At 43.8% G+C, this 16052-nt stretch overlaps 1 protein-coding gene across 2 annotated transcripts in view; it reads right to left on the bottom strand.

Moving 5' to 3' along the window:
* The window catches only part of LOC146020677 (lymphocyte antigen 75-like), a 341840-nt gene that overhangs the window by 84599 nt on the left and 241189 nt on the right, over positions 1 to 16052 (bottom strand). For both annotated transcript variants that reach the window (XM_083153965.1, XM_083153966.1), the window contains exon 39: positions 1277 to 1345. In XM_083153965.1, coding sequence (XP_083010091.1) covers positions 1277 to 1345 — 69 coding nt within the window. The remainder of the gene's footprint in view (positions 1 to 1276; positions 1346 to 16052) is intronic.

Below are 16052 nucleotides of genomic sequence, written 5' to 3'. Positions count from 1 at the left end.
ACCGACGAGATGCCCGAGATTTCCCATAGGGAACAATGTTAAATGTCTCAATTGACCCGATTTTCCTGTTCAATGCCTCAATTGACCCAATTTTTCCATAGGAAACAATGTTAAATGGGCCACAGAGGCCAAATAGGCACCCTGAAGTGAATAATGGCCACCCGAATTGTTAACGCCACCCCACGATCAACGTCAACCCGAAGCGTGGCGAGCGCAGCGAGCCCGCGAGGGGCGGCGGTACGCGTCCTCCGACCTTTTCATTCCCCTACTATCCACGTCGGCGTGGAGTTGAGAATAGAAAGTGTGGCGAGCGCAGCGAGCCACCGAGCCCGAAGCGTGGCGAGCGCAGCGAGCCCCGCGAGGGGACGCGGATACCTTCACAGGTATCCGCGTCCCCTCGCGGGCTTCACAGCTGTCCGCGTACCCTCGCGGGGCTCGCTGCGCTCGCCACGCTTCGGGCTCGGTGGCTCGCTGCGCTCGCCACACTTTCTATTCTCAACTCCACGCCGACGTGGATAGTGGGGGTATGAAAAGGTCGTAGGACGCGTACCGCCGCCCCTCGCGGGCTCGCTGCGCTCGCCACGCATCGGGTTGACGTTGATCGTGGGGTGGCGTTAACAATTCGGGTGGCCATTATACACTTCAGGGTGCCTATTTGGCCTCTGTGGCCCATTTAACATTGTTTCCTATGGAAAAATCGGGTCAATTGAGGCATTGAACAGGAAAATTGGGTCAATTGAGACATTTAACATTGTTCCCTATGGGAAATCTCGGGCATCTCGTCGGTTGATCGCACCCGATTTTTTTAGTGCATTCAATCCCCGAGATGCCCGAGATTTTTTACTAACGATGCCCACGATCAAAATCGTGGGCGCCCTTCTAAGTAAAGAGTACCTAAATGTCTATTATATAAATACTTTTAAGCTTGTGTGTTATTCTGGGAAGACTTCCCATATTAATATTGGGACACTGATAACACTATTGCCTTGTGATATTTTGTGTTTTGGTTCCTATTGGTAGGGAACCAAGTGTTAACAGCGGGCAAAATAGTTATTTACGCAATTTTTGGCGAATATATATATATATATATATATTTTTTTTTTTTTATTTTATGAATATATACACATAAAGACAGAACATGTCATGTTATTTAATCCTGAATGTAGCATAAAAAAATTGTGATACAGTATGTAACTGATCATTTTAGTTCTCAAGGATATTTCCCATAGAATAGGTCTCCACTGTGTACAGGCAACAGGTAGAGATAGTAACTTACCTCAAAGGCAGCACAGTCTCGAAGGATAAAGTCCTCATCTTGGAAGTCATCCAGTATAGTAGAAGAGATCTTTGGAAGCAAGAAAATGCATTTGTGATTCAAGTACATTGCACAACAAGAAATAAAATAACAGCAGTTTGCAGTAACATACACGGCAGTAGCTTGTAGGATGCGTCATATCGGTGCTTTTGCTCACAGACCAGAATTTTTTTGAACACAAGAGAGTTTTATCTTTGTATGCTGTTGGGTATATACGTTGACCCTGGTGCCTATATTGTTATATTGTCTGAGAATTAAATAGATAAACAAATAAACTACTAAGGGGCATACACACAGGGTAATTTTTACTTATTTTCTAAGCAATCTGTCAAGATTGCTTAGAAATTATGTACACATCGCCCAGTGTGTATTCACCTATAGCGATGGTGATACACGGACCTGCGCGATGCAGTTGCCAGTTCTGATCTTTAGCACATGCAGTCAAAATCTAGTGTTAGCAAAGATCGCTCAGCACACATCGTTATTGGGCCATACAAACGGGGCGATTACAGCCCCATTTCTAAGCGATCGGCCTAGATTGCTTAGAAATAAAGCAGGGATCGCTCCGTGTGTATAGCCACAGGTGGCGGCGATGACCGGTACCGTGTGTCGCTATTGCCTGACTAGATTTATACTGCATGCAGTATAAATCTAGTGATCACCAGTGTTCTCTAAATTGAGAACATTGGCCGTGATAGAGAGCTCAGCACACACTGGTAGATCACTGGTGGTGTGAAGGCTCCATGAAGGTGTGAGCGCACAGAAACAGCTGTCGGGCAATGTCGGGGGTTAAGCTGCTGTGGGGGCAGCTCCCTGTTGAACATGCTGGAGTGTTGAGTATATGATAACCCATTGTCTCCTTACTGGAGTTGATGCTTATGTTTGCATGTTCGAAACACTAAAAAGCTTTATTGGTGGTGTGCAAGTCTCTATTCTTTTGTATGCAAATGGAAAGGACATGATCTATATCTATATGTGCACACACACACACACACACACACACACATATAAACAAACATACAGTGCATGTATACAGCCATACATGGCATCGCTCATACATATACTCCACCCGTTAGCATGGGGCGGGGGTTACTGCTCCCTGCTGCTGAGACTGGCTGGTGATGCGGCTGGCCAGGATGTCACTGCGGCTGGCTGGGAGGCGTGCTGCTGCCCGCTGGCCTTTTTAGCATGGATGCTAGTGAGGGGCAGAGAGCACGTCAGGAGAGGAATGGGTGGGCGGGAGGGAGTCTGCTCAGCTGATGTAATGCACGCTAGTCTTCCCTGACTCCCCACCACCACCTCCCGAAAACTGCGAAATGGGGGACCCGCGATGCTGCTTTAAACTAGAGGCGCCCCCCAGTGGCTGGCGCTCCAGGCAGTTGCCTAAAGCTGCCTAGTGGTAGGTCGATAGATAGAATTTTTTATGTAATTAATGTTTTGGTGTTACATTAAGACAATATATATATACTGTATATATGTATGTATATATATACATACATATATATATATATATATATATATATACATACATACATATATACAGTATATATATATATATATATATATATATATATATATATATATATATATATATATGTGAAGAAAGCAGGCACTCCGGGGACTTGGTTTAAATGCAAAAAGTGTATTAAACAACAGTGCAAAAAATGGCCAATGTTTCGGGGCAACAACGCCCCTTTGTCAAGGCAATAAAATGTGTGAACAAAAGCAATTGCTTTGGGTTGCTTTGGCGTCTTCAAAGAAATGAACGAATGCTTATATGAAATTTTAGAAGGAAATTTTTTTTAAATAAATGTTGGTTGTATAATCTGAAGTTGTACACTTATTTATATGCGGTGTAAAATCACATCATAACCAGGTGGTGGAATTTAATCCAGCACTCTCTATATTTCTATATCTACATTCCCTTTCCATCTCCCGCTAACAGGGGTGACTTATAGAGTAGCTGCTCTCTTGTGGCGCACTTGGGGTCATCACCCACTTCTGTGTGTATATATATATATATATATATATATATATATATATATATATATATATTTGGGATTGTCTCGCCTTTAACCCCTTCCCGACATTTGACGTACATTTACGTCATGGCCGGGATGTACTTCCCGACACATGGCGTAAATGTACGTCATGGCTTTAAACTGTCACCGCGTCTATAGACGCGGTGACAGTTTAACCCCTTCCTGACAGAGCTAGTTTTTGCGTTCCTGACAGAGCCATTTTTTTCAAATCTGACATGTCTCACTTAAGTGGGGATAACTTTTTTTTGCTTTTACTTATCCCAGTGATTTTGAGATTGTTTTTTCGTGACACATTGTACTTCAAATTAGTGGTAAATTTGGGTCGATACAGTCTGTGTTTTTTTGTGAAAAATACCAAAATGTCGTGAAAAAATGGAAAATTTAGCGATTTGCAAAATGTTAAATTTTCTGCTTGTGAGACAAATAATCATACCACTCAAAATAGTTAATAACTAACATAGACCATATGTCTACTTTATGTTGCCATCATTATTTCAACTTCCTTTTCATTTTTTTGGACACTAGGAGGCGTAAAATATGAATAGCAAATTCTCAAATTTTCAAGAAAATTTCAAACACTGATTTTTTTAGGGACCAGTTCAGTTCTGATGTGACTTTGAGGGACTTGTATGTGAGACACCCCCATAAATGATGCCATTTCAAAAACTGCACCCCTCACAGTATTCAAAACAGCATTTTGGAAGTTTGTTAACCCTTTAGGTGTTTCACAGGAATTAAAACAAAGTGTAGGTGAAATTTAAAAATTTCATTTTTTTTGCAGAGTTTCAAATTTAATACATTTTTCTAACGAATACAGTAGATTTTACTAGAGAAATGTGACTAAAAATTGATTCCCCCAATTCTTTTGTTTTCATAAATATCCTATATGTGGCCCTAGTGTGCACGGTGACCAAACCACAGGCTTCATAATAGAAGGAGCACCTACTTGATTTTGGAGCCTCCTTTTTATGAGATTATTTTTTAGGCACCATGTAGGTTTCTAGGCACCATAAGATGCTAAAAGTTAGGAACCCCCCCACAAGTGACCCCATTTTGCAAACTACACCCTTCAGGGAATTCATCTAGGGGTATAGTGTACATTTCAAACCCCCAGGGGTTTCACCAATTGTGGTACAACTGGGCAGTGAAAATAAAAAAAAATAATTTTTCATTTTCACAGCTCAGTTGTATCAAAATTGGTGAAACCCCTGGGGGTTTGAAATGTACACTATACCCCTTGATGAATTCCCTGAAGGGTGTAGTTTGCAAAATGGGGTGACTTGTGGGGGGGTTCCACTGTATTGGTGCAACATAGCACCCACCATTCATTCCACCAAAATCTGTGCTGCAAAATCCAAAAATCACTCCTTCCCTTCTGAGTCCTGCCATGCACCCAACTGGTATTTTTTGGTCACATGTGAGGCATTGCCGTACTCGGGAGAAATAGGGGCACAGATTTTGGGGTGCTTTGTATCCTTCATTCCTTGTGAAAATGAAAAATTTTGAGCCAGATCTGCATTTTTGTGTAAAAAATGTAATTTTTTACAGAAAAATGCAGTTCTGGCTCAAAATTTTTCATTTTCACAAGGAATGAAGGATACAAAGCACCCCAAAATCTGTGCCCCAATTTCTCCCGAGTACGGCAATGCCTCACATGTGACCAAAAAATACCAGTTGGGTGCATGGCAGGACTCAGAAGGGAAGGAGTGATTTTTGGATTTTGCAGCACAGATTTTGGTGGAATGAATGGTGGGTGCTATGTTGCACCAATACAGTGGAACCCCCCCACAAGTCACCCCATTTTGCAAACTACACCCTTCAGGGAATTCATCTAGGGGTATAGTGTACATTTCAAACCCCCAGGGGTTTCACCAATTTTGATACAACTGAGCTGTGAAAATGAAAAATTATTTTTTTTTATTTTCACTGCCCAGTTGTACCACAATTGGTGAAACCCCTGTGGGTTTGAAATGTACACTATACCCCTTGATGAATTCCCTGAGGGGTGTAGTTTGCAAAATGGGGTGACTTGTGGGGGGGTTCCACTGTATTGGTGCAACATAGCACCCACCATTCATTCCACCAAAATCTGTGCTGCAAAATCCAAAAATCACTCCTTCCCTTCTGAGTCCTGCCATGCACCCAACTGGTATTTTTTGGTCACATGTGAGGCTTTGCCGTACTCGGGAGAAATTGGGGCACAGATTTTGGGGTGCTTTTTCTCCTTCATACCTTGTGAAAATTAAAAATTTTGAGCCAGAACTGCATTTTTCTGTAAAAAAATGTAATTTTTTACAGAAAAATGCAGTTCTGGCTCAAAATTTTTAATTTTCACAAGGAATGAAGGAGACAAAGCACCCCAAAATCTGTGCCCCAAATTCTCCCGAGTACGGCAATGCCTCACGTGTGACCAAAAAATACCAGTTGGGTGCATGGCAGGACTCAGAAGGGAAGGAGTGATTTTTGGTGGTGGAATGAATGGTGGGTGCTATGTCGCATTAGCAAGACCCCCGAAGCACCAATACAGTGGAACCCCCCCACAAGTGACCCCATTTTAGTCACCAGCTTTGGGAGGGGGGCTGGCGCTGCGGCTGGCGGGGGGGTGGGAGGGGTGCTGGCGCTGCGGCAGCCGGGTGGGTGGGAGGGAGGGGGGCTGCCGGGTGGGAGGGGGGGGGGGGGGCTGGCGATCGGTGGGGTATATACACACACACACACACACACACACACACACACACATATATATATATATATGTGTGTATATATATATATATATATATATATATACATATATATACACACACACACACATATATATATATATATATATATATATATATATATATATATATATATATATATATATTCGGTACATATATTTTTATTTTTACTGCTAAATCACTTTTTTTGCAGCTTGATGCTGCTGCTGCTGCTGCGGGGGGGAGGGGGGAGGAGGGCAGCGCTGCGTGCGCTCTTGACACTGCCGGGGGAGCCGGGGGAGCTGCCGCTGCTGCCGGGTGAGTGCCCGGCGGCTGTGAGGGGGGGGCTGCACATCGGTGGTGATCGGTGCTGTACTTGACAGCACCGATCACCACCGATCCCTGTGTTACCGAGCGGCTTAGCCGCCGGTAACACAGGAAACGCTGTGAATGGCTGTTCAGATTTGAACAGCCAATCACAGCGATCGCCGACCGGGGGGGGCACCCCTGCCCCCCCTGGGCGACGAGGGGGGATGTCTGCTGTCAGGGACAGCAGACATCACCTAACTGTCACTGCGTCTCTAGACGCAGTGACAGTTAGAAGTCATGACGTACATGTACGTCAAATGTCGGGAAGTACTTCCCGACCATGACGTACATGTACGTCAAATGTCGGGAAGGGGTTAAACATGTCTGCTGTCCCTGACAGCAGACATGTCCCTGCATGCCCAGGGGGGGCTGCGATGCCGCCCCCCCGTCGGCGATCGCTGTGATTGGCTGTTCAGTGTGAACAGCCAATTACAGCGTTTTCTGTGTCACCGGCGAATAACGTTCGCCGGTGACACAGGGATCGGTGGTGATTGGTGCTGTAAAGTACAGCACCAATCACCACGGGGTGTAAGGGTGACACTGGTGTCACCCCACCTCACCCCACCCGCCCCCAAAGGCCGTGATTGGTTCGTCGGACCGACGGACCAATCACAGCCATGGAGGGGGATTTAAACTAACGGTGACTGCACTGCAGACGCCATTCCGGTCTGGAATTGCGTGCAGTGCGGTCACCGTGCCAATCTGCCGTTTTACTGACCTGATCCTTGCAAAATACTTACCTGATCACAGCTTGTAGCGTTCCTGGAGCTTGTGACTTCCTGTGTTGTGCTGTGCTGTGTTGTGCTGCTGCAGTGTGTTCCAGTTATAGATAGAGAGAGATAGAGAGAGAGAGATAGAGAGAGATAGAGAGGGCTAGTGACAGAGAGTGCTATATTTTGTGCTGCTGCAGTGTGATAGAGTTATAGATAGAGAGATAGAGAGAGATAGAGAGATAGTGACAGATTGTGCTATATATTTTTTATATAAATACAGCTGTACTGCGTGTGCAACTGACTGCTGCCCCCCCCTTTTGTGCTGATCAGTATAAATTAACTGATCAGCAACTTTTTGGGGGCACAGGGTTTTTTTTTATATATATACCAGTGCTGCTGCAGTGTCATAGAGTGGTAGATAGTGAGAGATAGAGAGATAGAGAGAGATAGTGATAGAAAGTGCTATATTTTGTGTCTGCTGCCCCCTTTTTGTGCACCCCCAGCAACTTTTTGGGGGTGCAGGGGTTATTTTTTATATATATAACTGTCAGTGCTGCTGCTGCAGTGTCATAGAGTGATAGATAGTGAGAGATAGTGAGAGATAGAGAGAGATAGAGAGAGATAGTGACAGAGAGTGATAGAGTGTGCTATATTTTGTGTCTGCTGCCCCCCCCTTTTGTGCTGATCACTATATCTGAGGTGATCAGCAACTTTTTGGGGGTGTAGAGGTTTTTTTTTTATATATACCTGCCAGTTGCACTGTCAGTTGCACCAAAGGTTGTGCACCTGCTGCCCCTCACTGGTAATCAGTGTCGCATCACTGATCACCCTTTTTTTTTTTTTTTTGAGGGTGCTGTGGGGTCTTTTTTTATTTTTTTTTTATCACATTTTTTTGATCAAATTCCTGTTGCCTTTGAGCGCTGTTCAGTGACGGACGTTACTGACCAACATCTGTGCTCAATTTTTGGCGCAGGACCTTTTTTTTTTTCTGCACTACATACACACTACACACTACATACTACATTGAAATAAAGTTTGTACCCCCCTACACTATACACGTGTTGAAACATTTCACTACCAGAAACACAAAAATAAAAATGGCATCCCAAATGTCATCCCAGTCATCCAGAAGAATGTATTCAGCGGAGGAGGCATATGCCATGCTTGCCTCTGACTCTGACACAGCCAGTGAGGCAAGCGGGGAATTTGAAGGATTCATCTTAAGCTCCTCTTCCTCCTCTAGTGATGAGGGACCCCCTCAAAGACGCCCCCGTAGAGCAGCTGAGACCCCCCCCCAATAATTGATCTCGTATGGACCCCACCACCAGACAATTTTGAGCCCCAGGTTCCTGAGTTTTTGGCCATCCCAGGAATCCAATTTGATTCAACAGGTCTCAGAGAAATTGACTTTTTCAAATTATTTTTCTCTGATGATTTTATAAATTTAATGGTGGACCAAACTAATTTATATGCCCAGCAGTTTATTGCTCAAAACCCCACGTCATCATTTGCTAGGTGGACCCCTGTAGATGCAGTAGAGATGATGACGTTTTGGGGTCTGGTGTTTCATATGGGCATAGTAAAAAAGCCAGAAATTAGGCAATATTGGAGTACAGATGTTCTGTACAGCACCCCACTTTACCGTATGGCCATGACCCGGAATCGTTTTGAGTTAATCCTTAAATTTTTGCATTACAACGATAATGCACAGTGCCCACCCAGAGATGATCCCACCTTTGACCGGCTATTCAAAGCCAGGCCGGTCATTGATCACTTCAGTGCCAAATTTGAAGACATGTACATCCCAGATAAATTCATTTGCATAGACGAGTCCCTTATACATTTTAAAGGAAGGGTTAAATTCCGCCAGTACCTTCCCAGTAAGAGGGCAAGGTATGGCATAAAAATGTATAAGCTGTGTGAAAGCACCTCAGGGTACACCCACAGGTTTAGGGTATATGAAGGGAAGGATTCAAGAATTGAACCGCCAGAATGCCCCCCCTCCCTCGTAGGTGTTAGTGGAAAAATTGTCTGGGATTTAGTGCACCCCTTCCTGGATAAAGGTTATCACCTCTATGTGGATAACTTTTACACCAGCATCCCCCTGTTTAAGGCCCTTGGTTCAAGAGGTACAGCAGCTTGCGGTACTGTGCGCAAGAACCAAAGAGGCCTCCCAAAAACGCACATTGCCCAAGTAATGAGAAGGGGTGAAAGCAGGGGAATATGCACCGAAAATATGTTGTTGGTCAAATATAAGGACAAGAGGGATGTCCTTATACTGACAACAATTCACGGAGACAGTACCACCTCCGTCCCTGTACGAGGTACCAGTACCCACACCTCAAAACCTAATTGTATCCTGGATTACAATAGGTACATGGGCGGAGTGGATCTTTCAGATCAGGTACTGAAGCCGTACAGTCCCCTGCGGAAAACAAAAATCTGGTACAAGAAGCTGGCCGTGTATATCATCCAGATGGCACTGTATAACGCTTACGTGCTATTCCGTTCTACCGGCCAGAGGGGGACATTTATGCACTTTCAAGAGGAAGTCATAAAGGGCCTAATATTTGGGAACCAGCAGGCAGAGGGGCCCCAGTACTTCTAGTACTGGCCCCCGTATTGTACCAGGGCAGCATTTTCCTGATGAAATCCCCTCCACTGGAAAAAAGGGCAGGACACAAAAAAGGTGCAAAGTTTGCTATAAAAAGGGAATAAGAAAGCAAACTATTTTCCAGTGTGACACTTGCCCCGACAAACCCGGCCTATGTATAAAGGAGTGTTTTAAAATATACCACACATCTATGGATTATTAGGTTCATCATTTCACCGTGCTTCGGGGGTCTTGCTAATGCCACATAGCACCCACCATTCATTCCACCAGAATCTGAGCCGCAAAATCCAAAAATCACTCCTTCCCTTCTGAGTCCTGCCATGCACCCAACTGGTATTTTTTGGTCACATGTGAGGCATTGCCGTACTCGGGAGAAATTGGGGCACAGATTTTGGGGTGCTTTTTCTCCTTCATACCTTATGAAAATGAAAAATTTTGAGCCAGAACTGCATTTTTGTGTAAAAAAATGTAATTTTTCATTTTCACTGCCCAGTTGTATCAAAATTGGTGAAACCCCTGGGGGTTTGAAATGTACACTATACCCCTAGATGAATTCCCTGAGGGGTGTAGTTTGCAAAATGGGGTCACTTGTGGGGGGGTTCCACTGTATTGGTGCTTCGGGGGTCTTGCTAATGCGACATAGCACCCACCAAAATTCCACCAGAATCTGAGCTGCAAAATCCAAATATCACTCCTTCCCTTCTGAGTCCTGACATTTTTTGGTCACACATGAAGCATTGCCGTACTCGGGAGAAATTAGGGCACAGATTTTGGGGTGCTTTTTCTCCTTCATACCTTATGAAAATGAAAAATTTTGAGCCAGAACTGCATTTTTGTGTAAAAAAATGTAATTTTTCATTTTCACTGCCCAGTTGTATCAAAATTGGTGAAACCCCTGGGGGTTTGAAATGTACACTATACCCCTAGATGAATTCCCTGAGGGGTGTAGTTTGCAAAATGGGGTCACTTGTGGGGGGGTTCCACTGTATTGGTGCTTCGGGGGTCTTGCTAATGCGACATAGCACCCACCAACATTCCACCAGAATCTGAGCTGCAAAATCCAAAAATCACTCCTTCCCTTCTGAGTCCTGCCATGCACCCAACTGGTATTTTTTGGTCACATGTGAGGCATTGCCATACTCGGGAGAAATTGGGGCACAGATTTTGGGGTGCTTTGTCTCCTTCATTCCTTGTGAAAATGAAAAATTTTGAGCCAGAACTGCATTTTTGTGTAAAAAATATAATTTTTCAGTTGCACAGCCCAGTTGTATCAAAATTGGTGAAACCCCTGGGGGTTTGAAATGTACACTATACCCCTAGATGAATTCCCTGAGGGGTGTAGTTTGCAAAATGGGGTCACTTGTGGGGGGGTTCCACTGTATTGGTGCTTCGGGGGTCTTGCTAATGCGACATAGCACCCACCAACATTCCACCAGAATCTGAGCTGCAAAATCCAAAAATCACTCCTTCCCTTCTGAGTCCTGCCATGCACCCAACTGGTATTTTTTGGTCACATGTGAGGCATTGCCGTACTCGGGAGAAATTGGGGCACAGATTTTGGGGTGCTTTGTCTCCTTCATTCCTTGTGAAAATGACAAATTTGGAGCCAGGACTGCATTTTTGTGTAAAAAAATGTAATTTTTCATTTTCACTGCCCAGTTGTATCAAAATTGGTGAAACCCCTGGGGGTTTGAAATGTACACTATACCCCTAGATGAATTCCCTGAGGGGTGTAGTTTGCAAAATGGGGTCACTTGTGGGGGGGTTCCACTGTATTGGTGCTTTGGGGGTCTTGCTAATGCGACATAGCACCCACCAAAATTCCACCAGAATCTGTGCTGCAAAATCCAAATATCACTCCTTCCCTTCTGAGTCCTGCCATGCACCCAACTGGTATTTTTTGGTCACATGTGAGGCATTGCCATACTCGGGAGAAATTGGGGCACAGATTTTGGGGTGCTTTGTCTCCTTCATTCCTTGTGAAAATGAAAAATTTTGAGCCAGAACTGCATTTTTGTGTAAAAAATGTAATTTTTCATTTGCACAGCCCAGTTGTATCAAAATTGGTGAAACCCCTGGGGGTTTGAAATGTACACTATACCCCTAGATGAATTCCCTGAGGGGTGTAGTTTGCAAAATGGGGTCACTTGTGGGGGGGTTCCACTGTATTGGTGCTTCGGGGGTCTTGCTAATGCGACATAGCACCCACCAACATTCCACCAGAATCTGAGCTGCAAAATCCAAAAATCACTCCTTCCCTTCTGAGTCCTGCCATGCACCCAACTGGTATTTTTTGGTCACATGTGAGGCATTGCCGTACTCGGGAGAAATTGGGGCACAGATTTTGGGGTGCTTTGTCTCCTTCATTCCTTGTGAAAATGACAAATTTGGATCCAGAACTGCATTTTTGTGTAAAAAAATTAATTTTTCATTTTCACTGCCCAGTTGTACCACAATTGGTGAAACCCCTGGGGGTTTGAAATGTACACTATACCCCTAGATGAATTCCCTGAGGGGTGTAGTTTGCAAAATGGGGTCACTTGTGGGGGGGTTCCTAACTTTTAGCATCTTATGGTGCCTAGAAACCTACATGGTGCCTAAAAAATAATCTCATAAAAAGGAGGCTCCAAAATCAAGTAGGTGCTCCTTCTATTATGAAGCCTGTGGTTTGGTCAACGTGCACACTAGGGCCACATATAGGATATTTATGAAAACAAAAGAATTGGGGGAATCAATTTTTAGTCACATTTCTCTAGTAAAATGTACTGTGTTCCTTAGAAAAATTTATTAAAATTGAAAATCTGCAAAAAAAATGAAATTTTGAAATTTCACCTACACTTTGTTTTAATTCCTGTGAAACACCTAAAGGGTTAACAAACTTCCAAAATGCTGTTTTGAATACTGTGAGGGGTGCAGTTTTTGAAATGGCATCATTTATGGGGGTGTCTCACATACAAGTCCCTCAAAGTCACATCAGAACTGAACTGGTCCCTAAAAAAATCAGTGTTTGAAATTTTCTTGAAAATTTGCTATTCATATTGTAAGCCTCCTAGTGTCCAAAAAAATTAAAAGGAAGTTGAAATAATGATGGAAACATAAAGTAGACATATGGTCTATGTTAGTTATTAACTATTTTGAGTGGTATGATTATTTGTCTCACAAGCAGAAAATTTAACATTTTGCAAATTGCTAAATTTTCCATTTTTTTCCGACATTTTGGTATTTTTCACAAAAAAACACAGACTGTATCGACGAAAATTTACCACTAACTTGAAGTACAATGTGTCACGAAAAAACAATCTCAAAATCACTGGGATAAGTAAAAGCAAAAAAAAGTTATCCCCACTTAAGTGATACATGTCAGATTTGAAAAAAAGGGCTCTGTCAGGAAGGCAAAAACATGCTGTGTCAGGAAGGGGTTAAAAGCCATAAGGTACTTTAGAATGTAAGCTCTCACGAGCAGGGCCCTCTCTCCTCATGTGTCTTTCTTAGAATATATAAACCACTGCCACCCTGATGATTGCTTCAGTGTCCTGTCCCCTGATGCAACTATCCATATTAACCATGTACTTGTCCTAAACTGTCTTGTACTGTAAATTGTTATATGTTTTTGATTATAACTATGCTCTGTAAAGCGCTGCGTAATTTGTGTGTGCTATATAAGAAACTGTAAATAAATAAATAATAAATAAGGTACTTGGCAGTTGAGCTTTAACCCAAGAAAAAAAACACATGTTCATTTTAGCTATGATGTGTAAGCAGTTGCCAGGTTCCTAAGAAAACCAGTTGTTAGTGTAGGACTTGCAGTGAAATGCGGTCCCTTGGCGATGGGCTGCAGGCTTAAATGCATTGATCAATTCATGAACTAAAACCCCATTATTTATTTAATTGATTATTTGAATGTTAAGGTGAGTTGGTTTGTTGTAGTGAGTGCTGGTCCCCCTGTATTTGTATTTTCTAGAGTGTGTGGTCACAGGCCACTGCACCCCAACCTGGGAAGTGTGGGTCCTGTTTGCACCCCATTCGTAGGAATGGCGAGTGTGTTGGTACTTCTGTATCTATCTATCTATCTATATATATTTGTGTATAATCACGTCGCCCACTAAGCAAATTGCTTAGCGGGCCATTCTGCGTAAGAAAATCGCATTGCATCGCATGCGGTTTTTGCGTGCGATGCGATTTTCCTATGTAATTTATTCACTGCTCTTTTTTGGCCCCGGGCGGTGTCTATACATCGCACCCTATAAAATCGCATGCGATTTTGCGGTCCGATGCGATCGCACCGCCCGGGGCCAAAAAAAGAGCAGTGAATAAATTACATAGGTAAATCACATCACATCATGTGATGCGATTTGCCTACGGTGCCCTATGTATGCTAATTTGGCGCTGTGATAATACACAAGTACATACACACACACACACACACATACATATATATATCTAATTGGCATAGTTTCAGTCCTGGGCTGCTCACGAAGGTGACAGACACTGAAAAGGTGCCGTCGGTGGTGCTACTTCAACTACTTGTGGATGAGTGGAAATTATGAGCCTGTTACTGAACTTTCTGACTGAGGATGGATTAAAAAAGTACATTTAAAATGTATACATTTGGGGGGTGATTCTGGTTGGTTTGTAAAAGCAGAACCATGTGCACTGCAGGTGGGGCAGATGTAACGTGCAGAGAGAGTTACATTTGAGTGAGTTATTTTGTTTCTGTGCAGGGTAAATACTGGCTGATTTATTTTTACACTGCAATAGAGATTTCAGCTTCAACACACCCCACCCAAATGTTACCAAACCAACCAGAATCACAGTGTGGGGACTCCTGAGCACAAATATGGCACTTTACACTGATTTTCCAAATGTGTTACTGATTAGTATTAGTGGGAAGCTGATGTGGGGAATGTGGCAGAGAGACCAACAGCCATCTCCAACTGCCGCCCGCATGCCACATGCCAGGTATAAAGCCTTCCTGCACTGGCCTCTCACTGGCATTTCTTGAGCAGAGGCAGAGGTGAGCACAAGAAAAAAAGACCCCCCCTAGAGAGAGTGAGTTGTTTACAACTTTACTTTTTACAGGAGATCAGTGATCAGAGAGATCAGCGCACATTAACACCTGTGTTTTCTTTTCTTTTTTACCACCAACAATGAGCCGGAGGGATTTGGCCCAGTTAACTGGAACTGGGCCATATCCGAACACCTCCTGGCTACGGTCAGGACGCCGCAGACCATCATCTGGCATCCCATCTGCAGCAGCCCAGTCAGCAGCAGATCCATCATCAGGAGGACAACCAGCAGCAGTACCGTCCTCAGGAGCACCAGCAGTGGCAGGAGCACGAAGGCCAGCCGTCATCCTTGCCCGCCTTCCATCCTACAGGAGATGCAGCTTTACAGAAGGAGGCGCTGTAGAGTCCTGCCCCATCTGCATCTCCCAGTTTCGGATTGGAGAGGAAGTGGCGGTCACATCCTGCAGGCATGTTTTCCACATCTCATGCCTGACACAGTGGCTGGACATTAACAGCATCTACCCCCTGTGCCGCTCCAGATGCTTCGACCTGAGCAGACTTTTCCAGCGTCATCTTTAGAGAAAATCAAGAACATCATTGCCCCCAAACATCCAGGGGCGCAATCCAAGGACGTAAGTACTGTTATATCTGGTCGTGTCCTTGTTGTCTTGTCTCCCCCTGTCTACCCTACTCGGGGATTAGCCACTTGCTGCTGTTGTCAGCAGAAGTCTTGAGGGATTTTACCTTTTTTACCTGAACTGACGGACTTAATTTGGCTCATTCAAATTTGGCTAATTGGCAACAATTCAAATTCCTCAGTCCCTCAGCAGGGTTTTGGGTTCACCTCTTGCCGAGTTTTACTTGTGTTATCCTTTCTCTCTCCCAACCCCCTTTCCCCTCATGTGTCATTATATTGCTTCTGATTGGCCCTGAAGCTTGTCTTAATTCGGCTAATTGGCATTCAATTAAACACTTTTTTTTTTGGCAGATCATCCATTTTATTATTAAGAGTTAATTATTTGGGAGCTATTCATGAAGAAGTGAAAAGAGGGGAGGAGTGTGATTGGTTGCCATGGGTAACATCTCCTCTGGCCCCCCTCCACTCTTCTCACGGATTCACAAATAGACCCCTTTGCCACCAAACTTTAGTTTATTTAAACATATTTGAATATTCTTAATGCAATTTAAATAAACACCACCTTTTATTCTGCCAAATACATGTCTCCGGGTCTTTATTTATATTATGGTTACTTATGAGTGTGTGATTATATGGTATATACATGGGACACCCCTCAGA

This window comes from Crinia signifera, chromosome 7 (genome assembly GCF_055691185.1).
Source record: "Crinia signifera chromosome 7, ASM5569118v1, whole genome shotgun sequence".
Taxonomy (NCBI): domain Eukaryota; kingdom Metazoa; phylum Chordata; class Amphibia; order Anura; family Myobatrachidae; genus Crinia; species Crinia signifera.
This window is presented reverse-complemented; position numbering and strand designations above follow the sequence as displayed.